General features: G+C 36.4%; 1 protein-coding gene across 1 annotated transcript; it reads left to right on the top strand.

The window, feature by feature from the left end:
- Nucleotides 1-421: 421 nt before the first annotated feature.
- LOC141591371 (uncharacterized) lies at nt 422-21238 on the top strand. Its single transcript, XM_074411686.1, has 27 exons — nt 422-812; nt 960-1025; nt 1984-2070; nt 2839-2895; nt 3054-3118; nt 4131-4300; nt 5379-5440; nt 5554-5637; nt 5845-6004; nt 7230-7345; nt 8953-9081; nt 10202-10273; nt 10467-10566; nt 11185-11258; nt 12156-12284; nt 12517-12687; nt 13926-14129; nt 14348-14461; nt 14554-14786; nt 16074-16134; nt 16220-16468; nt 17208-17438; nt 18064-18155; nt 19269-19488; nt 19911-20267; nt 20528-20601; nt 20691-21238. The coding sequence occupies exons 1-27, from the start codon at nt 717-719 to the stop codon at nt 20785-20787; spliced, it is 3570 nt and encodes a 1189-aa protein (XP_074267787.1). The 5' UTR covers nt 422-716; the 3' UTR covers nt 20788-21238.
- The last annotated feature ends 3361 nt before the right edge of the window (nt 21239-24599 follow it).

Here is a 24599-nt window from a genome sequence, read left to right as displayed (position 1 = left end):
CAAATTTCGAAGAGCAACATAGATTTTTAAGGGTGCCTTATGCGATAAACCAGACTCGGACGAAAATCGGATAATTAGAAATCAAGAATTAATAGTGTTATTTGAGACTGAAATCGAATATGGTAATTTCTGAAGTGACCCTAGACACGTGCTAGAAAAATATGATTGCCATAGTGTTGTTGAAGACTTGAAGAATCGAAAATCTGGACGTAACAAGTTGTTTTTAATTTATGAGGACATATGGGTGCTTTGTAATAGTTTTTAGTTTGTTTCTTTTTCTTTCGTTCGTAGAAATTTTAATAAGGTTGCGTATGAATTAGCTCACGTGATGCCATTGGGGTACTAGTAAACATAGTTAGTAGGAGGATTTTCCGAACTGGTTAATTATTAAGATTGTGTATGAATTAGCTCACGTGATGCCATTGACTCTCGGGTTTTATAAAAAAAAAAAAAAAGAAAAAGAAAAGAGAAGAGATCCAAACCTAAAACAACGTGACTAATTCAACCAAACTCACAAAGTCACAGGTATTTGAAGCATATATTTTCTGTAAATTAAACAAATCAATAATCGTGGACAGAAGTAGGCAAATGAGGTGATGAGCTGAGGACTGTAAAACCATAAACCCTCAATTTTTATAATTAATAAAAAATCACCAGATCCAATCTCTCCCTCCTTCCTTCTCTTTCCAGTTCCGATCCACAGTTGATCGGAGTTAATGGCGTTCGTAAATTCAATAATAACACTCTTAATCATACTCCATTTTACTTCATCCTATGCTGATTCCATTCACGGTTGTGGCGGTTTCATTGAGGTACTTCTTCACTCCCATCTTTATTTCACCTGTTTTAAGTTTAAGACGGATATGACCGTCTTCAACAAGAATTTGTGCTCTTTTTAATTGCTGAATTAACCAATCTTCAATCATTTGTTAACTTCATTTCGTTAATTTTGTACGCAGGCCAGTTCTCCGTTGATCAAATCGAGGAAGTCAAGCGATGCCAAATTGGATTATTCTCATATCACCGTACTTCACTCGTTGCTTTATTTACTTTGTTTATGTTTGTTGACTTATTAAATGTAATGTTATTTTGGAGTAGTAGTGATTAGTGAACCTATGATTTGTTAGTCGGCTGCGAATGTGATTTGCAATTATGATGTTTATAGATGTTTCCAGCTTTTGGCTATTGGTTGGGAATTCGTCATTGTATTGCACCATTCGGAGTATGATAAATAATTTTAGAGGTTGTGGAAATGATAGTGAATCCATGAGTGCTTTGTATTGCTTGCCTTTGTGGATTATTACGATACTTCAATTTCCCTAAGAACCTTTAAAAAATGAGGATGACATCTATTGCGGACGAGAAGTTATGCTGGGAGATTGACGCTCTTACTGATCAGTGTGTTCTGATTAATTGATATGGGAAGTAGAGTAGGCAAGAGTGTGATGAGAAATACACTCATATACGGTCATTGACTTGTTGGTTTTTTGGAGGGCTTCTTTTTTCTTGGACAACCATGGAAACTTTCAGGCTCCATAATTTGCAGTAGCTAGCATTTAGTCTTCATTGGTAATAGTAATAAGCATGCTTGCGATTCTCTGTCTGATCTCTAACGAAAAAAGCATAGACCTATAGTCCTACTTTCTATGTCATCTTCTATTCTCCTTGTCTCTTGGGGAACGTTTCTGAACTTTCCATAATACCCGCACTTCTATTAATCAGATTGCTGCTTGTAAGGGTAGTTCAAAAATTCACATTTGTAGTATTACATATGGAATGTTGCAATGTCTCTTCTATTTTACTATATTTCTGAATCTTTTGTCTTTTCTCCCCATCCCGAGGGCATTTGATAGATAGACTTCTTATATTAGCTACTTGAATCTATTCATCGAGCTTGTCTGTGATCTGATTTTCGAGGATTTACAGATTTACATAAATGTCTGATATTAAAATGACCACTTTTGTGTGTTTACTGTGTCTCAGGTTGAACTTCAGACATTGGATGGGTTGGTGAAGGACAGGACTCAGTGTGCTCCTAACGGTTACTATTTCATTCCAGTTTATGACAAGGTAATTCCAAAGTTTTCTTGATATAGTGGCCGAAAAAAGAAGGAGGAGCACCTGGTTTCTAGAATTAGTCTATTTAGAGATATGAGGTTATGAAATCGAATACCACTGGACAAACATTTTTTGTCAATCCCTATCTGGTCAATCTATAAAACGTATCATCTCAGCTGTGTTTTATTGAACTCTTCGATATATTGGTTATAACTTATAAGTGAAATATTTGAAGTCTTGAGGCTGGATCAAAGAAGGTACGAATTCATGATTTCTGTTAAATTGGATTTAGACAAAGGGATTTTTAGGAGTGTGTTCATTGGTAGATAGAATTAGGTATGGGAGGAAGGCTTTCACAATTTAATATAAACAGAGAGAAGAGAAGGAGCATAAAGTGCGAGACCCAAGTAGAGATAGGGGAGAATAGTTGAAGTCAAGTCCTCCACTCTTATCTTTAATTTATTTTTGTGTTGATAAGATTACTCGTGAGGGCTTAAGCATCTGGCACCGCTTATGTGTTCAGGTGTCATCCCCAATTTGTAAAAGATTAGTGCATAACACGAAGAGATAGAGGGAATACCATCATACACCAACTGACCAATAAAACCTCTCTAATGATTATTAACTCACCTCTACAAATTACATATGAGGGATAAATTTTGTGGCTTTGTGCGATCATCTTAACCATTTTTGCCTTTCTGTTCTTTTGCTTGTGGAAGCAACTCATGTACTAGCCATAATTTTTTCTTCTCTCCTTACTTACATTTATCATTCCTGCAGGGATCCTTCATGATAAAGATCAAGGGACCAAAAGGATGGACATGGGATCCTGACATGGTAATAACTCTGTTCTGGTCTGAAATATTCTGTTCAAGTAGATTTTCTCCGAGTGTTTAGTGGTTAATTTATGGTTAATTAATTGATGTGCTTGTTTCTAACTTCTTTTCAAATAAATGGTCTGGTTTCTAACTTGAACTGGACCATGTTAATTGTAGGCTTCTGTTGTGGTTGATCAAATGGGATGCAACGGAAATGAAGATATCAATTTCCGGTTCACAGGGTTGGCTTCCATCCACTGCCCCTCATACCTTCCTATTCGAGATAACCCAAGTTTGATTCATTAATTTTGATTTTGCATCCCCAATTCCTATAAATTTTAGAATTACCCAATCACGATCACTAACCACCAACTACCATCTTCTTGAAGACTTGAACACTACAAAATCATCAATGACCAACAATGAAGACCCCATCAGCATCTTTTGCTGCGATCCCGTTCTGTTGTCCGCCTCATATTTCCATTAAAATTATAACCCTTTAGTTACATTATACTAGGAGAGATGAATCAAGGAGGGAAACCCTAATTGAGTTGAAGTTTGATTAGTGAGAGATTTAGGGATTATAAGGTTGCAGGGAGAAGTCGAATGGTGGCATGGAGGGAGGGCGCCATCTACGAAGGTGAGAGTTTAGGGAAGGACGTGCTGTGAGAGTGATTAGTGGTGGTGCAATAAAGAAGGTGTTCTTGAGAATGTTTTGGGAACTACAGCTGAGATTAATTCAAGAAGTTGTGTTAAACTTTAGATCTTTTTACTGAACTTGTTTCCGAAAGCGCATAGTTATAAAGTTTATACCTGACTGTTTGTGGTCACGAGTCTCGTGGTTTCCTGCTTTAAAGAACTAATACATGGGTGTCACCCCCTTGGTGTCCCTTAATTAAATATTATATCTAACTTCTCAAAAAAACTATAACATAAGTGGATGTCACTCTCTAGGCTCTTATGTTTCCACAATCACAAATTCTTATTTCAGACCGCCATATCCGTCTGAAATTGTCAGACAGATACCATTTTCTCTCACAAAAAACCCATTTAGGGTGTGAGTGGGAAAGCACATGGGGGTGTCCCACCACCCATGTGCTTCTCACTTGTGAGAGGTCTTATTGCGGTCTGAAATATGGCGGTCTGAAGCAAGACGGACTGTTCCACAATATATGTTAAAAGTTCCATTTTTTCTATTTTAACTTTTTGTTTGGATTATTTTTTATTATTCATATTTGTTCTGTCTGTTTACAGATTTTCTGTGTCTGGAAGAGTTTTGGGGGTTGTTGGAGGAGATAGTTGCGTTTCAAAAGAAGGTGGTCCATCTAATGTTGCTGTTGAGCTCTTCTCTTCCGCAGATGATCTTGTTTCTTCTGTGTATACATCTTCAACACGAGATTACTTTTTCAAGAATGTGACTCCAGGTTTATACATAACCTTACTATATGTTGAGCATCCTTAGCTGTTCTTGTTCTGTGGTACAGTTTTTAACCAACAGTTTGTGAAGCTGTACGCCTGTACCACTCTTCGTTTGTCTCAACGCCCATTGAATGTGAAGAATAACTAGCGTTACATGGTTAATCTTCATTTAATATACTGGTATTCATATGATTGGCCAATCTGAAATTTCTTTTAAAGAAATTTACGTTTAATTGTTCCTATGCGTTTATGATAGTAGTGACTCTAAATGCGAGATCCCTTTCTCACTTATCCGGTTTCCCTCTCTTAGTCTCTTATGGTTACTTAAAGAATGTGAAATAAATAACAAATTACATAAACAATTCAACTTATATAAACGTATATAAGCTCCCTATCAGATTTAGTAATAGTTAAGTGCTTGATTTCACTAGGATTTCCTTTTGACTTTTCCTTCCTTTGACCTCTGAAAGACTGAAACTTTGACATTCTTCAGATCTGCCTACAGTTTTTATTATAAATTTCTTAGTTTCATAGGAATGAATTGATTCATCTACGAACGACTGTTATATTTTGTATTACACTTGATTGTTATAAGGCTTTGGATTTTCTTGTGGATATAACTTATTTAAGTATCCTTTGGGTTTGGCGGCTTTGGGGGTGTGCTAAAATTTTGAGGAGTAAAGTATGTACTTATAGTGGATTACCCTGCTTCACTTTGGTAACCCTCTAACCTCCATACGTGTCTTTTTGCTGTTACTCTCTAATGGTTAACGGTGTGACACATGAAGCTTTTCTTGTGTTAATCCTCATTACAGGACTCCTCGTTTGTTGCCTGTTACTTTTTTCTTTTCTTTAAGATCTTATCTTATCTAAAATGTTGGATAGTTTTAGTTTTGATGGACAAAAAGAATGGTTCTAATTTCGCAGGTGTTGAACTTTATTACAGCTACTCAGAAATGAATTAATAGTTCGTCGTGTTTCTTTCTTTCAAGTTTGTCAAGATCATGTATTTAGCTTCTTAATCACTGATCCGGAGTCCATGATTAGTTCACTTTATCTCATAGTTGGGTTTTCTGATTGCAGGGAGGTATAAATTACGAGCTTCTCATCCTGATATGACTGTGGAAGTTAGAGGTCCTACTGAGGTCGTTATCGCTTCATTTGCTTTTCTTTACATGCTTCTTAATATTCTGCTTTCTTGTGGCCATAGATGCAAGAGTCAGAGCTGACACAGTTACATCGATATTTTAATGTACAGGTAGAGTTGGGCTTTGGAAATCTTGTTCTTGACGATATTTTCTCTGTTCTTGGATATGAAATTCGTGGGTTTGTTGCCGCTCAGGTTGGGCTCTCCTTCTTTGGCAGCATATTTGATAATTCTCTTCTCGCATCAAGTTTATCTTTATTCCCTTCGCCTTTTCTTGTAATTTTATTAACAACTGTCGCCACACTCACGGTTTGACTTCTACACCAATCATGCTCATCTTTTCTAATGTTGTTTTCTCGAACATTAAACCATCTTCTAAATATATCACGTCTCTTCATTTAGGGTAATCCAATCTTGGGCGTTCACATATATCTATATTCAGATGATGTCGTAGAAGTTGAATGCCCCCAGGGTGCGGGTCACGGTCCTGGGATAAAAAAAGCTCTCTGCCACGCTGTTTCGGATGCAGATGGAAAATTCACATTTAAGTCTATACCATGCGGTAATTTTTTCTTTTTCTTTTCCGTTTTTTTTTTTTTTTTTTTTTTTTTTTTTTTTACTTAGCCATGTCGTATCATGAACATTAGTTTGCCTGGTTAGCTTCATCCATGATTGAGCTGGTTGTCTCGCTCCATTGCATTTTGAATTTTGATTATTTCAATGTGTAATTATGCGTCCATTTGTGCCCAAATTTCCTTTGCCTTATAACTCGAAATACGTCAAGAGATATATACTCTTCTCTGTAATATGAGGTGTCAAGGAACATTGAAATTTCGTACTCAGTCTCTCTTTAGGATTTTTTTGAATTGATGAACTAATCAAAATAGAAGAAATGAGGACAAGACATCCTCAAAAGAGAGATAATACAAATATTTCCAATTGTGCTAAAAAATTGCTGTAGGGATTCCGTTAAACCTAAATGCTTTTGCCCATAAAGATGCAAAGTAAATGATTCTCCCGCTAGGAAATCTGTAGTATGAAACAATTTGAGGAAGATGCAAGAATTTCTTTCCAACCATATAAACATGGTACAATGCCAAATAACTTTTTCCTGCTTCCATCTGGTAGCATACCACAATAAGATTCTAAAAATGGTCCTTGATTCTAGAGGACAAACTCATCTCTCCCGTCCAACGTGCAAGATTTGTCCATGTGTATCCAGAAAGATCAAGTAATGATGCAGTGCGAAAATAGGTGTGAGATATCTTCATAGTTGTGTTGACACATCATACATATAGTAAGAGAAAGGTAGCTTCCAGGGGTTCTTTGCTGCAACATGTCATGTTATGACCCAACACAATAGTCCAAACAAAACTTGAATCTTAAAAGGAGCTTTGAATTTCAAATGAAATTGGCAATTGGGGAAGGTGCACATCGAGAAAGTTTGTTGATATGGTTAAGGATTGATTTATATGTAAAGGAATCCTACCATCGACGACTCATCCCTAATACCTTAACATCTCAACTCTCAAGCGATTTTCATAGAGTCCACTAGAAGTGTTAAGGAAGATTTCCCTTCATTCTCTTGATTGTGAGGCTTTCCATGTAGATCGCAGTCCCAAGAGCTGCTTGTGTTCTTCGACCCAAGGAACATAGTACCAAAAGAGTTATCTTCTATTCCAATACTCTCATAGTCTGACTTCATGAAGTTGTTTTTAAGAAAATGTTATGCTTTGCTCTTCTTTTGTCAAGGTACAATTATATACCCTTTTTTTTGTTTCCTGCAGGGGTTTACGAGCTCGTTCCATTCTATAAGGGAGAAAACACAGTCTTCGATGTTTCACCATCATCTGCTACTGTATCTGTTGAGCACTCCCATGTTACAGTACCACAAAAATTTCAGGTATGAGGACTTTATTGACTGTTTGAGTTTTTGTATTATATCCAAAGTCTAAAGCCTATCAGAGTAAGTTTTCTGCCTCTTAAATCCCCTTTCAGAGTAAGTTTTTATTCTCGAGCTCCAAGATGAACTTCTTGGTTACTGAATTTTGGTAACTAGGTGACGGTTGAGTCATTGACAATTTTTTATCAAAACGGTGAGGAACAGATAACCTAGAAGCAATCTAAGACACCTTCAATCCAGGCAGACTTTTATATGGAGTATGTAATAGTACAGGGCACTGTGTGATTATGTAAGAAAGACTAGTCACTCAAAATCTTAAACCGCGCCCTCCTTTTAGTGCCTTGGAATCCACGGCTCTCCTGCGATTGCTTATTATATACCCCACAAATTCAGAATGATGAAATTTCGTTTTTTTTTAATCTTACATTTTACCAAAAAAAAAAAGTTGTCTAGTTTATGAGGTTTTTTTTTCCAGAAAAAATGCTTAATATTAGGCAGTGTTTCTGGTTTCCAGTCTGTTTCAGATATCCAATCTCAATGTATGTTATAGATCCATACATCCACCTACCCATTTTATTCTATTACCCACTTATTCCAAGTCATTGCTTGGGAAAGCTTCAGGCTTCTAATGCTTTTTGTTGTGTTCTCCATTAGAACAATTCTCCTGCGACCCTTCTTCACTATATAAGGAGGTGGGAGCTACATGATAAATTAGATAAGGTGTTAAGTCAACTAGTCAAGTGACATTAACACCAATTATTATTTCTTGGATAGAGTCTATTGAGCACACCAATGGGGTGATATCCGTATATGAAATGACGCCATGAAGCTGAATGTGAAGTTGAAAATCACCATACGATACATGATCAAAGATCTGTTCCCTGATTGATGGACATGGGATTGGGAGGCGCTGCAAACCTGCAAACGTAGGGATCGGCTTTTAGTTTTCGTGTCAAATTTGTAAACTACCTTTTAAGTAGACTCAGGGTAACGAAGATCGAGGACAACGTAAATTTACTGAGCCGGAGTGTCTTTTATTATTGATTAGTTGAATCTGGGCTTAGCCAAACTTCCTTTCCCTTCAAAGCTTGTTTCAATTTATAAATTAGTTAATTCCTGTGTCAGTAGGGTCCAAATATATTACTCGTATGTGTTGGGAAACACTGTCAAGTGTCAACATACTCAACAGTGTGGCTTACTGGCGCAAAGTTCTTTGATTTTGTGTTTATGTCAATTTTTTTCAATATCTTATTATTACTCAATGGCTCCACCATAACTCATAAAGCAGGATAAGAGAGGTCAGATCATCTGCTGGAATAACAGGATGCTGTTTCCAAGTGACCTTTAGTCCACAATGGGAGCCTTTTTGATTTAGTCCACCTTATCCCAAAGCCAAAAGAATAGTATCGCTTTAGCTTCATAGGAAATGAACAGATTTCATATACTGTTAAAACTTAAAATGACATCGTCTTATTTAATGTTATTGACTCTATTTGTCCTTGTTTGAGTTCACAGCTGCTGCTTATTTCTGAGGCCTAAGTGTGTTCTTTTCTCTACTGAACAACATTATGATTCTCATATAGGCTTCTCACTCTGCAAATCTGTAGGTTACTGGATTTTCGATTGGTGGAAGAGTTGTGGATGGAAATGGTGCTGGAGTCGATGGAGCTCAACTTATAGTAGATGGTCAAGAAAGGTCTGTTACTGATGAAAGCGGATATTACAAGCTTGATCAGGTATTGAATGCTAATGATCTAGTGGCCCGTAGGAATTAATCGTCTTTTTCTCCAACATTATGGTGAGTGAGTGCTGCTGATTGTGACCACCTGCCCATTTAAAATTGTTTATATTTCATATCTAGTTTGTGAAGTTATAAAATCAGGATTGTGTACAGTATGCATTATAACTTTGAATACTAGTTTTTTGTAGTTCATTTGTCACCCGTGATGTCTAACTCTCATTGTCCCTTGGAGATCTCATAGAACAAGTTCATTACTTCTTTCCTGTATATTGATTTCAATCTCAGGCCTTCGAAATATTTGCCGTGTTTCTACTTGGTCAGTAATGTTTTTCAGTCTACTCAACTTGTGTAGGATGGTTTGACCATAAGGTTATGAACACACTGGTTAGATTTTACAATAAAAAAGACAAGGCTTTATAAACAATATCATTTCTTTTTCAACATTTTAGTTCAAAAGATGATTTGTGTCAGCCAACCCCAAATCATTTTGGGACTAAGGCCGAGATGTTGTTGTTTCAAAACTCGGGTTCAAACCGTTTGGTTTTAAAAGGTCACTGTTTATCCTGCCACCTAGCATTACCTTCATGAATCATGGTGTATGCATGTGTCTGATTCCTGATATCTGTAGATTCTGGTACTATTTATGTGAACCTTTTCTTGTTGGACTGTGATTCCTGTTTATTTCAACTATAAGGCATTTTCTTAATTATTTTTGGCTTATTTGTGAACAAAATCAGCAGGTAATTTTAACATTAATGTTAATTCCCGCTACATTGTACGTATCACTTATCAGGCGTCTTTGTAAATGCTTATATATGAGGACCTCTTGTGTTCTTTTGGCTCTGTATTTTTCCATAATTTCCATTCTTTTATCGGAATAGTTTATAAAACAATACAAACACATGAAACATTTCCATATTATAACTTGTAGAAGCTACATTTATATTTGAATGGTAGCACTCTATTGTACTCTGTATGTAGCACTAGGTATAGCCATATAGATAATATACCTTAGAGTATGTAATTGCTGTCGTTTATCTTGATTCAAGAGGACTAGTCTTCTTTTTGAATGTGTTTTCTTGGTTCTCACTTGTATCAATGCTATGAACATATAGGTCACTTCTAAACGCTACATTATAGAAGCCAGGAAGAAGCACTACAAGTTTGAAATTTTGAGTGACCTTTTGGTATGAAATTCCTGTGGTTGATTTAAACCCCGTCTCTTTTCTCTCCTCTCCATTGGAGAAATTATTGTACCAAAACTTTGATTTGGTTCTTTTTTCCCTCCCCCACTGGAGAAATAGCCAAAACTCTGTTTGGCTTCGTAATGTTTAAATCTTTTCTTAATTTGGTGTTTAAATGAGTTATTATTTATGTTAGGTGCTACCCAACATGGCATACATTCCAGACATCAAAGCAGTGTCGTATGATGTATGTGGCATCGTGCATATGGCTGATGCTAGTTATCATGCTAAGGTAGGTACACCTTTTTTGTTTACTTGGTATTTCACACTGTTAACTCCATATTGACTTGTTGAACTCTCTTATATCCCATATGCCAAGGTAGGTATAATACAATTTTTGTAGACTTGTCTCATACTGTCAACTTCCTAATCAATAGTTGAACCCTCTTGCATCCCATATGATAATTCTCTTTCTGAGTTGAATTTTAGACTGTAGTTCCTTTTTTGGCTGACAGAGGTATTAACTAATTAGTTTTGATCCCTTTCCCTTATGTTTTGACAGAGGCAATATTGTAACGTAAAGTTTCTCTTATGTTTTGGTTAAGACTGAAATCTTAGTTAGTTTTGATCCCTTTCCCTTTTTATACTAATTTGAGTGCTTTTTGTGCATCCTTCTCACTATCCCTTCCCTGCTAACTGGTTGGTGAGGTAGCAATTCAAAAGTGATACTTGTTTGATACACACTGTATTTTATTTGCACTTTCAATTGAAGTGTAATCCTAGACTATAACATATTATATCTGTGTTATGCGATGTAAACAAGATGTAATCATCTCGTTTGTTGGTATTCAAAAGTTGCCAAACATCTCGGTGATTAACATATTATACTTGTCTGCATTCTAAATTCTAGGTAGGCTTAACACATGGACCAGAGAATGTTAAACCTCAGATGAAGCAGGTAGACAAGTATGGGAAATTCTGCTTCCAGGTATTCTCAACTTATTCAAATTGCTTCAGTCTCATTCTTTCTGTGCACTTCCTTTTTGTTTTCAGATGTACCACCTTGTGACAATTGTTAGAGTTACAAGATGTAAGTCGGTCATTATTTTGTTTGTGTATCAATCCTCGCCATAAGCACTCTTATACGTGATGTTCTCTTACAGCATGTACAATAATAAAAATGGGAATAAAACTCTGTCCTTGGAGAGCAACAAATCTGTCCTTGGAGAGCAACAAATCAATATTACACCTACAATAGCAAAACTCTCCCTACATGTTCTCCATCTCAAATGTCTGTCCCATTTATATTAGGAAGCGTTTGGTTGGAGGGTTTTTGAAAAGGGAATAAAATTTATTCTTTCCCTTGATGTTTTGTTACCGCAATTTATATTCCACCCCAGTAGGTGCATTGGTGATGGTAGAGGTGACGCCAGTGCTGGCGGTGGTTATGAGGGGTGTGTGGGTTGTGGTGGTTTCAGTGAGTGTTTTTTTTTTTTTTAACATGTTTCCATCCAAACATGTTTTCCCCTTGTTTTCCTTACGATTCCACTCCCTTACCCTCTCACCAACCAAACAACCCCTTACACACATTATAAATGAAAACAAATTTCTTTCTCACAGTTTTACTTTTTATGACCTAATTTAAATAGAGAGTTAGCTCTTCTTTGCTCTTCCCCAAGAGCTCCTCTTAATTTATAGCATATCTCAAACGGAAGTTGGTGCTAAATTTTGTCTTTAATGCCAACTAGGGACATTTAGTTGTGTTTAATATGTATTTCCTTAGTCTGAACTCTGAACTATGTGCCCGCTTGATGGCTTTTCAGGCTCATTCCTGACAATGGAATTTTTTTTTGCATGTTGACCAACTAACTTTCACATGATTCAGGTCCCACCAGGTGATTATCGTTTGTCTGCTGTGGCATCCACCACTGAAAGTTCTTCAGAACTCATGTTTTTGCCTCCATACACTGATGTCAGTGTTAGGAGTCCCCTACTACACATTGAATTTTCTCAGGTATGTTTGACTGGTTCATTCATCAAAGCTGTCTGTATTTGTTTGTGTATAGACAACATGTAACATGTAAAGTAACCACCTATAAGAAAGTTGAAACATATAGGGGACATTTTGGTGCTGAATGCGTCTTTAGAAAGCATTTTATATTTGATCTGGAGGTAGTCCTTTTTTTATTGTATTGAAAGTAAAAACTTCTGCATCATTTTTATTATGTACCACTTTTAAACTTCAGGCTCAAGTAACTGTTCATGGAAAGGTTGTATGTAAGGAGAAATGTGGTTCATCTGTATCCATCACGCTTTTGAGATTGGGTGCAAAAGGCAACACAAATACAATCAGATTGACCGATGAAAGTAATGAGTTCACATTTCCAAAGGTCTTCCCTGGAAAGTACAGGATTGAGGTAAAGGTTTCCAGTCTCTTAACTTTATCTATATTCTGTTAATGTCTCAGCTCCCTTGTTTTGTTGTTGAACTAGAAAAATTCACTATTTTGCTTTTAGATGGATCATGGATGTACCTCTTGCTCATTCAGCCATCTTATTAATTCATTTTTTATTTGCTGATTTGTATGCGCGTGCATAGATTCTGTCCTAGCGTTGTGTTTCAATAAGTAGTCATTTTCAGAATTTAAACCTTCAGATGAAATTTGTTACATTTTTGCTAGATTATTGGCACTCTCAGTGCATCTGGAATAGATCGGTGCATTTGCTTAAAGTGGCACATGTTAAATTTGTAGTTAAATATCACTCGTATCAATGAGCATTGAGCAGGGTGCTTTATAGTTTTTAGTTTGGGGATGGTAATAAATTCTGAAATCTAGCTAGGATTATGTCCACCTTGGTAGTATTAAACTAGCTGAAATGTAAATACGTCTTCCACCTCTTTGATGTCTTCCAATTTCTATCTGTTGTGTTTCTTTGATGTCTTCCACATCTCTTTGGTGTAACTCAGTGTAAGTGGCCCACTTTTTTTTTCTCACTACTTTTTCATTGTTTCTTGGTTTCCTTAAATCTCGTGCCATACATGAAAATGGAAGAAATCAATGAGATAGAGAGTGTAATATGTATTAACATGCATTGGGAGCCGTTGAACAAAGTAATAGTATTGTACTTCTCATGTGATACTGGACAATTTGCGTAAGATATCGTCATCGCACATGATTAATGCGAGAGTTTGAAATAGACTGGTAAAGGATATGAATGAATTTAGGGGTTGTTTTGTTAGGTCTTCATGGCATGGGCCTTTAGCTAATTGTGAGCAGAAAATTGTGTTAGTACTTAGTAGTCATATTTGCATCATAATGGGCTATTTATCGTGATCCTTTTTTAATGTATAACTATCATAATTTTTGTTTTGTAGTTGTGTCTTAATCCTTCACATGCTATTACTTCTCTTTACCTTGCTTCTGTTACTTTTGGCATGGCTTGTATTAGGTTCATGCTATATTCAGCGTCTGTTTGTCTGTGTTAACACTTTGTCACATATTTTTGACTATTTAGGACTATTGATTTGTAATTATAACTTTGGTTTCAAAGAAAATGGAAGAGCGAGGTGCTAAGTATACTTCTGATGTTTTGTAATGAGTTTCGAAGCACAACTCAATCTTGTTTTATGCTTCTTGGCTAATATTTATACTCAGGCAAAGCATGATACTGCTGACGCCGGCCAGAAAGAAGATGAGTGGTGCTGGGAGCAGAGTTCCATTGATGTTGATGTCGGCATGGAGGATGTTGAAGGGATTTTGTTTACACAGAAAGGCTATTTGGTTGATGTCATTTCTTCACATGATGTTGATGCTCGCATCATTCATCAAGATAGAGAGCCTGTTTATTTGAAAATTAAGGTTGGCTGTTCTTAGCAATTACTCTTGCCTTAAATCTCTATACTTCAAGAGAATGATGCCTGTCTATTTGAACCTAATAATATGTTGTATGGTTTAACTTTTGCAATGTGAGGTTGATGAAATTAGCAAGTACACTTCTGCCGGTTTTTTTAATATAACATGACCATTACGGTTGCCTTTACTATACCTTAAATGGCTCTTCATTCTTTCTTCTTCAGAAAGGCTCGCAGCGTTTATGTGTGGAGTCTCCTGGAATACATTACTTGGAATTTGTTAACTCGTGCATTTTCTTTGGGAGCTCTTCCATCAAGATAGATACAGGAAACCTAACTGTATGTTATCCGTTTTAATATTTTCTTGTTTCAAGTTTTCCCTTCTATGATGCTGCTATGTTTGTGCTGAATAAGTCTCTTCTTGATTGCAGCCGGTTACCTTGAAAGGTGAAAAATTTCTCGTCAGAGGAGAAATACAGGTTGATTCATCTTCAGTAAACTCACACGAGTTACCAGAGAGCATCTTCGTCGATGTTCTTGACGGCGATGGTGTGGTTGCTAGACTTGCATCTTCCCCTGATGATGTGACAGATGTTGCTGTGTATAATTATTCTCTATGGGCTAATCGTGGGCAGAAAGTTACTTTTGCACCAAGAGACTCGAGGTATTTAGCTTGCTGGTATTGAGATTTATACAGGTTTTACTCTTTATGCTTGTGCCAATTGTTAAGTTTAAATGTAATGTTTGGCTGCCGTCCAAATTCATGTGAATTGGAAGTTCCTAGGAATTGTAAAAATGAGGTCTTGTTTGGTTGCCCAATTCATGGGAAGTTGAAGTTCCCATGGAACTCCAGTTCCTACATAATGTAGGAATTCACTTATCTAGCCTCCCCTTGATTAGTGGAACTTCCTGAATTGGGTTCCCATATTCCAACCAAACAGGACAATGGATGGTGAATTAGGTGTGATACTATATTAAATAAACCTATTAGAGGAAAAGGACCTCTCCATTTATAAAAATAAATGGAGAGGATCCTTCCCTAAAAATGAAGGTATAAGGTTTGTTTGAATAGGGGACGTCATTCTTAGGCATAATTTCGTGCACTGTTTGGGACCCTATGTACTCTTTGTCTATAGGTTATGGATAACTTAGACAATTCTAGAAAATGTATGCAGATGCTTAGAAAGTAAAAATATATTCAGTAATGTAAAGATATTTAGAAAACTTCGAAATTACCCCCACTCGAGGATTTTAACGTAGGGGACACTCGTTACAAGGGAGTTCCACATTTGCGAATCTTACTCTTTAACCTCCTTTTGGGTAATCTTTGACTTTGGAAGTGAGTATCCTCGGAAGAAAAGTATGATGCTAATGCTGCAGTGGCAGTGGAGGGGGAAGAATCCCTTCAACGAGTTGAGGGGGAAGAAGATCCTTTGCAGGGGAGAAATCCATTTGATTCAGAGGAACTCTGATAGTTCAAAATAATGCATCATAATAGTAGCAAATAGTATATATATTCACAAAAACAAGCACAAGATAATGGATTTTCCTCTATGAGTGGTACTGTAAGATTTTTTTTTTTTTTCAATCTACACGTCTTATATGAAAATTTTGTGGTTAAATGAGGCAGGATTTTAAATTTCTGGGTGAGTTCAGCTTTAGTTCAGGTCTAATGTCCTCATACTGTCCTAGCGCTAGACCGTCTTAAACATCCTCTATATAATGGACTGACATTTTTATGATCTCTTCAATAAATTGTGTGATAGACCACCATTCAGATTACTACTCATTCTTTGGATTCCGACTATTAATTGAATATATGCGAGGAGTATTTGATTCAAATGGTATGAATCCAAAGAATGAGAGGGGAGTATGTTTTATTTCATATTCTTTCATTTCCGTGTCTGATTGTGGTGCTTCCAGATCTCACAAGCTTATTTTTGTCTTATAGAACCTTGGCTTCAACCGGAGATGTGGTAAAGAAGTTCTTGTTCTACCCAAGACAATTTCAAGTAAGTTCACTTTTCTGCAGCATCGAAGTTTAGTCGTGGAAATCATATCCTGTAGCTTATCTAACTGAGCTTTGTGATCTTTCAGATAATTGTTGCACACGATGGCTGTCTTGCTCCAGTTCCTATATTTACTGGCCGCTTAGGTCTATATATTGAAGGATCTGTCTCTCCCCCTATTTCTGGTGTTAATATGAGAATTATAGCAGCGGGAGACAGTCACAATGCTCCTCTTAAGAAAGGCGAATTGGCTCTTGAAACAACAACTGGACCTGATGGTGATTTCCTTGCTGGGCCTTTATATGATGACATAAGTTACACCGTTGAAGCTTCAAAGGTAAGTAATCTCAATTTGAAGAGATTTGATTAAAAATGTGAGATGAATATGCTAATGCCCGTTTTAAAGCAACGTGTAATGACCTTTGTTTTGCTGTTGTGCTCAACCTTAGAATTAGCGTCCTTTTATCGTAGTGTTGCAGTATGATTGTTGACTGCAGTACAGTAGGTCTCTATTATGCATTGTTGCATCCTGAGTACAAGTTCACCAATTGTTCGTTCCTATATATTTTTGAGTCCGTAAAGTGAGTTCGCATATATCAAATTATTGTAATGGCGAGAGGCAACATGTGGTGGCTCAATTTAGAAAATTTTACTTCTCTTTGTGGCTACTCTCTCTGTGTAACGTTATGCATGAAGACGTTCCCAAAACTTTAAGGAAGTCTAATTGTAGCTGGTGAACAGATATATTATCACAGTAGATCATAGTAGAGAACCCTACTCCAAAAAAACAATTATGGCTGCAAAGGAAAAGTGATTCCTTTTTCTGGTCTTTTCAGTAAGCTTGTCAAATCGGATAGAAGGATTTGGAGAAAAGGAGGCTGGGTGAGGGAGAGAAAGGGGAACACTATCCAAATTGCACCTTCCTCCCTCCTTTGTGCCTCCTCCCTCCTTTATTGCTGTCCATAAAACTTGTCAGTGGTGTAGTTGTTTAATATTACAGCGATACTACTATTTTCATTGATAAATAGTTAAAATAATTATCTTTTTGTTGCCAATGTTTTTTTTTTATCTTGCAGCCTGGGTATCATTTGAAAGCTGTTGGGCCTCATTCCTTTTCCTGTCAGAAACTTGGGCAAGTGTGTGTGCGCATATATTCTAAAGAAGATGCCGAGGAACCTTTCCCTTCTGTGCTATTGTCACTCAGTGGTGAAGATGGATACAGGAACAATTCCATTACTGGAGTTGGTGGACGGTTCATTTTCGAAGACTTATTCCCAGGAAGTTTCTATCTCCGTCCTTTGTTGAAGGTACATCCTCGAAGGAAACTGAAATTAGAATTAGAAGTAAATTCGTGTTATAATGTGTTCTGTGCTCCCATGGTCTCCTGAGCATCTACAAGTGTACAAACTTTAGAAGACATATAATTCTGCAAGAGTCTGGCTCTTTGAGATTGTCACTGTTATATCTCAGTTCATTTTCTAGTTAATTTGAGTCATTTGTAGTACTTAGATTAGTGCTTAAACTTTCATTTTTTGTAGAGAAGATTACTTGTGATACCTCGAGAGCACAAATACTTGTTTCACATGTTGTAAAGGGGTCCCCGGACATCACTCCCATGGTGGATTTTTTTTATACAAGCACCCTGTTGTTGTCCTTTAATAACTATCTTTGAATAAAAAAAATTGTTTTTACTTAATTGATAACATAAAATGAATTTTGATGGTATAATTTTGTAAACTCATATGTATGGTGGAATTATGACAATGTACGAAGGATTGCATGAATTCAGGGTAGAAGAATGAACTTACGATGTTGAGATGTTGGTTTCTCGACTAGTTTTGCACTTACATTGTAGCATCATAAAACAGCCATTCTTGTAATAATCAGAGGCATGAATTGCTGCATTGATATACTGAAACAAATATTTTGCAGGAATATGCTTTTGCTCCACGTGCTCAGGCTATCGAATTGGGATCCGGGGAGGCTAGAGAAGTTGTTTTTGAAGCTACTCGTGTTGCGTACAGGTATGCCAATTGGTCTAGTGTATAAGATTACCTTGTGTCAGAGAGAGACTGTTTCCAGAGAGGCCAAAATGAAAAAAGCTTCGAGAATTGCATCAAATAACTAGTACTTTAACAATTAACAGAAGCACAACCTGTTTAATGAGCTCTTTTACTTTATTTCACGATAATCCTATACCAAAGGGTAATGAGTCTTTGGTTCCGTTGGAAATGGAAACACACCGCCTGAGGGTAAAACATTAGGTGACTATTTTCTAATAGTCCTTTATTGGGTGTTGTGCACTAGTGACCAGTAAAAAATGATGTATAAAATGCTGGAAGCACTTTGGCACTCGGGAAAAATCATGCTAATTAGTTGGCATGGATTGGGGACCTTGGTCTTACAAATATCAATGTTCCATTTCTGTGGGGGTTTGTTTGGTAACAAGTGATTGTTTGAAGGATAGTATAGAAAAACTGTTCAAAAATTTAAGAATAACTATGCAAAGTAGCTTATCGATATGGGAAAATTGTACAAAATCACTCTTTTTTTCCCCTAATCCTCCCTTGGTTGGTGGTAGACCTGGCAAACGGGTTAACCGGGTCGGGTTTGGGTCGGGTCATATCGGATTTGCAAAGTTTGGGTCGGTTCAGGCCGGGTCATTCCGGGTCAACATTATCATGTTTTTTATGGATAATAATCAGTTTGCAACAATGAACATTCGGGTCGTATTATACTGGGCGGGTCTATTCGGGTTCGGGTCATTCTCGGGTCTTGAGTTTGGGTGTCGAGCCGAGTACGATTCGGGTCGGGTCAGTTTTGCCGGATCTAGTTGGTGGTAGTGGAAAAATATGAGCATAACTTAAAGAGGGCCTATTTCATCCAATCACTTTCATCCTCGCCTCTTCACATCCTAGTGAAATCACCACTCTCTTAGTTCACAGCATCTTACCAAATGGATCTAGTGAGTACCACAAAGTCATTTCCGAGTTATACCGGGTATTTGAAGAACATGGTTTGTTTGCTTCCTTTTGGCTGTGTTATGCCTCTTACATTGATAAGCTCTATTTTCACTATCCTGCTTAATGTCCTACTCAGTTTTTGTCTGATTGCTGACTTGCTGCCTTTCCCAACAGCGCTATGGGTGTGGTCACTTTATTGTCTGGACAAGCTAAGGAGGGTATCACAATTGAGGCACGAGCTGAGTTAGAAGGATATTATGAGGAGACAACCAGTGATTCATCTGGATTCTATCGGTTAAGGGGACTTCTACCAGATACTACTTACGTACTCAAGGTTACTAAAAAAGGGGGTGCTGGGATTGAGCGTGCATCACCAGCTAGTTCAATTGTGAAGGTTAGGTTTTAATCATGACAACTTGAATGCCCGAGAACTGAGTACCTTCACTTAGCTTAAATATTTGAATAAGCAGGGCAAAGTTCTGTTTATTGCCGGCTGCTTTTTTATACTTAGAAACACACTCATATATATAAGTTGAGTACTTGTGCATTTAAAATTGATATATTTCTCATGCAGTGGCGAACTAGTACTTTAGACGATGATTTTTAGTTGGTAATCTACTACTTCCCTCTCCTATTTTGGAATATAGGTAGAATTCATTTGTTTCGAGCGAGTGTATCTTACTGTCAGTGTTGATTTTGATTTGTCCTATAATAATTGAAATATTTGCAACATGGTAAATTTATACGGAGTATCATCCTCGTTATAGTATGTCGTATTGTTTAGGTCATTGTATTTAATTAATTTATCTTTCGCAGGTTGGTACGACGGACATCAAAGGATTGGATTTTATAGTTTTTGAAGAGCCTGATAGGAGCATTTTGAGTTGCCATGTTGAGGGTGAAAAAATTGGCGATTTAGATACACAACTTTGGGTGGAGGTTAAGTCCGCAAATGAACCATCCAGAATCGTCTCTTCCTTCCCCTTACCACTATCACATTTCTTCTGGGTTCGAGATTTGCCCAAGGGCAAGCACTTGCTGCAGCTGCGGTCCAGTGTTCCATTAAGCTCTCATAAATTTATATCTGATACTATCGAGGTTGACTTAGAGAAGCACACCCAGTTACACGTCGGACCTCTACGATACCGAGTTGAAGAAAGTACCCATACCCAGGTTGGTTTTCGCTCATGATCTACCAAACTCTTGTTACTGTTGTGTCCTTATTTCTGTTTTGTTGGAAACGACTCCAACACATTGATGGAAGAGGTGAAAGTCGTGTCCCATTATAAACCTAAGGAGTTATATTCATTGCGAAGTGGATTATGACGGATCCTCTGTTGGCCTTACAGAATTGAATCTCTCCATGCAGTGTGGTCTAGACTCATTTATGTGATTTCACATTGCTGATGATAAGTTTTTCTTTTTACGTCTAGGAACTAACGCTGGCATCAGTTTTCCCTCTTGTTGCTGGAGTCTCAGTTATTCTTCTTTTTCTAAGTATGCCAAGGTAGGCCAGCTTTTTTCCATGCCAAAAGTTCAATTTTATTCCTAATGCATGTTGCACAAGATTATATCTTCAGTACCCTTGATGTGTAGGTTAAAAGATTTAGCCTCAGGAATAGCAATGTCAGGATCCGGGTTGACAACAAAGAAAGAAGCAAGGAAACCTGTTATAAGGAAAAAGACTTACTAATAACGTCCTTGCTCATAGCCTATCGGAAAAGGGCATACTATAGACATCTTTGCACGGCAAGTTTCAAAACTGACTGACTCAGCCTCTCACTTTTCTGCCCTATTGCGTTCCTTCTAGTTCTTGCGGAGCTAAGCTGCCTATTCCAGAGTAATGCAGATTAATGCAACTGCATTAGCACTGTACTTTCAGTGGCACAATGTTTTGGCTTCATTCATATAGGCAAGTTATATAGCCCCCGAAACGAGAAGCATTCATTTCGTTTATATCAGAGTTAGATTTTTTGTACCATTCCATCTCCTCTTCATTTTGGAGTATAGTAGGGCTACAACTTGTCACTTAAGGTTTTAATCACTGTAGTTCTATTCTGGGTAATACTCGTATCGGCATGATAGACTCATGTATGACTGACGCACTATAAATATTCTCACTCAATTACAACATGGTTCGACAATTGATTGTCTATCTTTTCGCCTATTTAATTCATGTAGTCAGTGAGATAAATGAAAGCACTTTTGCATTTATAATGGAAAACTAAAATCGATTAGTTAGGTTTCTTGTAATAACTTGAGCATTTCATTAATGGTAACAAAAAACGAGGTGCGTGAGTTGTTATAAGCTCGTGAAATTGTCAAACACGAGCAAGCATATGCATTATTTGCTCTTTTGGATTTATTACACGTTTTTTACAACTTTCTTACGAGTATATATTAAAACTTGGTTCACCTTTAAGGTATTTCGGACCCTTGAGTTTTACTTTGGTTTTCAAAATCGTTTTTAATCTTTATTCTCGATTTAAATTCTAAGTTTTTATAAAAGAAATTTGGGCTTCGATTTTAAAACTTGTAAGGCTACCTTGCTTTTGTATTATGTTTCATTACTCTTTTGTTTTTCACTTTTCCTTTTTTCTATTTTTTTTTCATTTTGAGGTGTGCAGTCATCCATGGACGATTTTAAAGGATGTTTTATGTCAGCCGACGCCAAACCATTTTGAAATTAACTCTGATGTTGGTGTTATTGTTGTAGTTACCAAAGTAGTTAATTCTGACGTTTTCAAACTGAGTTATAAACGCTGGTTACACTAATTTTATTAGGTAAACTAGTTGACAGGTACATGAGCGCATGAGCCTTACTGTCTTACTAAGGAATAATACTCGTATAGCTTTCCACTAATTTATTTCCGAAAACATTAACTCAACAAACATATCCAGAGTTGGACGTAAATGGCTACTTGGAGAAACCTTTCATATTTAAGAGTATGTCAAATAAATGGATGAACCTCTAGAAATGGTACATCATCTAAGCGTGCAAGATATATCACTGGTTATCCATTCAGCTATTCTTACCTTTTCATCCAACTAAATTAAAGATATTTTACCATTAAAAGTAAATATGACAACCACATCTGCCCTTCAAAGAATACTTTCGCCGTTGCATCATGTGTTACAACTTACAACATTATTCAGTAACCTAATATTCGTATTCTGTGAAGTAGTTTAAAATACGGAGTAATATAGCGAAACGGATTTACAAGACTACAACACAAATAAATAGATGATTACAAAGAGACATTAAAATATTAGTTAAAAAAGACTTGTTTAAAACAAATTCTTATTATGTAAAAGACGGCTTTATACAAACAATTGTAAATCTGCATAATGTACCCTAATAACTAAAATCAAAGGGAATTAAAGTCTGTCTAGTGTGATTAATAAGCCTACATGATGAGTCAAACACTCATGCTAGCTACGACAACGTAACTTATTAAGCTAATTGCATGCATTACTTGAAATATATATTACCCACTTGGTTCATGTTTACGTTGGATTTTGTATAGAGCACTAAATACGGAGTAATATAAGGAATATGGAATACACTTAGCAAAAAATTTCAAACAAAATATTCTAGTATATCATTAGCTAGCTATGGCAATTAAGAGAGCAATAATTACCCTAAATTTGCATTTGGTTTCACCTCCAAAATTAACATATAGATGCATTATTATATACTTATAATATACAACATTATATCTCACATTTAAATTAGGATATCAAGTATGCATACGACAAGTTATTAATAACTAGGTAAAATAAAGCGAGTTAAGCAACCACGGAGTACTACAAAACAACAGGGCATATTTTGTTATACCATCTAATTTAGTTCGGATTTTAATGGAATAGCTTCCAAAGGGTGGTCTCTTTAAAGTGTAATCCTTAATATGGTAGCAAAAGATTAAGAAAGAAAGAAGCAGTATACCGACAAAGTTGACCTAATGAATCAGACAAAATGCATGGGGTACTGTAAGATGATCCACCTAAAACTATTAAATAAAAATAATGGTAACTCAATAATTAACGCGTCATTACCAACTAAACCCTAGATTAATAAAATAGTATATAATTTAATGAGATTGACAAAGTTAGAAAAATTAGGTTGCATGCAGTGAGTCCTAATAACCTTAGAGTGAGAGCAGTTGAGATATTTGCTAGTAACTCTGATCCCACAAATCCATCGTCTTTTATTATATCTTAATTAATTACTTAATTATCTTTAATACATTCCGCGTTTCCTACACTCTTTCCTAACTTTATTCAGTTTGCCCGATTTTCAATCGTTGTGCTCCTTGCATTGCCTGCTTATTAGTAGTACGGAGCGGAGCAATAGATTAGCAATGCAACTAAGGGAGTAGCAAGGGTGCTCGTCTCTACTGGATGATGAAAAATTTGAACTGTCTTAAGTAAAATTTTAAATATTTGGCTTGTTATAATATATGTTGAACTTTTTCGCTTCCATAACCAGAAATCTTTGTTACAACATTGACAATCCTCATGTTTTAGTTTGAAAGTTGAAACTGAATAGTAACTATTCGTGTGGGTGTAAATTTAAGAAGGATGTATGGGGGCATTTTCCTAGATGGTATGGATTTCAGCACACTTTATTTGCCAACTTTTTTTCCTCACCTTAATTAACCTTTCACTTGACTCTAAAGAGGTCCTAACATTTTGGCCGACAATCTCTACTTTACTTTCTTTAATTTACTCTTTATAATTATATATAATTTGCTTTAATTAAATCTGGCGCAAATTCAAGATTTTAAAGGTCAAATGGATATAAATATATACAGTAAATGATAATAAAGCTCATGGTTCTATCTATATCGTCTATCCTCTTCACAATATCTTCATTAATTTGATGAACAAGCATATAAACAATCATACAATCATAGTAGTATTTCAATACTGTGAATGTAACAGGTGTTAGTGTGAATTATTCATTTTCACGAGCGTATGTCGGATCACATATATGAATAATACTCCCTTAGTCCCAATTAATAGTTATCAATGTTTGAAATATTTGAAGGAAACTTTCTAATAATGATTTACTATTGACCGGGACTAAAGAAGTACGATATTATCATCATGAAACTAATGAGACCGTAGAACATGCATAGTAGTGCATTATTAGTAGGTCATAGTATGTATAATTAGTCGGAGTTCACTGCAATGTGCAAAAAGTAGGTTGTTAGGTGAAAGATCAGAGCCTAAGTAGTTAAATTAAGTAAAGAGCATTAAATGGAGTGATTAAGCTAGGTCAAACATGTTTGAAAAATTTGCACTGCCTATTTGCCGCAAACCACTAGTTACAGTACTTACTAGTACCACGTATGCATGCATGTAGCATGTGCATGAAGCAGCTAAGGACTAAGGAGAAGTAGTTATGAAAATATTGATTGCAATTAAAATCATATACGGAGTAATTAATTCATTTTCCACGTCATCCTAGTTTTCCTATAAATAAGCACCATGTCCCGTAGT

This window comes from Silene latifolia, chromosome 1 (genome assembly GCF_048544455.1).
Source record: "Silene latifolia isolate original U9 population chromosome 1, ASM4854445v1, whole genome shotgun sequence".
Taxonomy (NCBI): domain Eukaryota; kingdom Viridiplantae; phylum Streptophyta; class Magnoliopsida; order Caryophyllales; family Caryophyllaceae; genus Silene; species Silene latifolia.
The sequence above is the reverse complement of the archived record's forward strand: the minus strand, read 5'-3'. Positions and strand labels throughout refer to the sequence as shown.

Coding starts and splice junctions, on each gene's coding strand:
- LOC141591371 (XM_074411686.1), top strand. CDS start 717: ATGGCGTTCGTAAATTCAATAATAACACTCTTAATCATACTCCATTTT. Junction 12,688..13,925: donor CTGGAAAGTACAGGATTGAG/GTAAAGGTTTCC, acceptor ATTTATACTCAG/GCAAAGCATGATACTGCTGA. Junction 20,602..20,690: donor CTTTTTCTAAGTATGCCAAG/GTAGGCCAGCTT, acceptor CTTGATGTGTAG/GTTAAAAGATTTAGCCTCAG.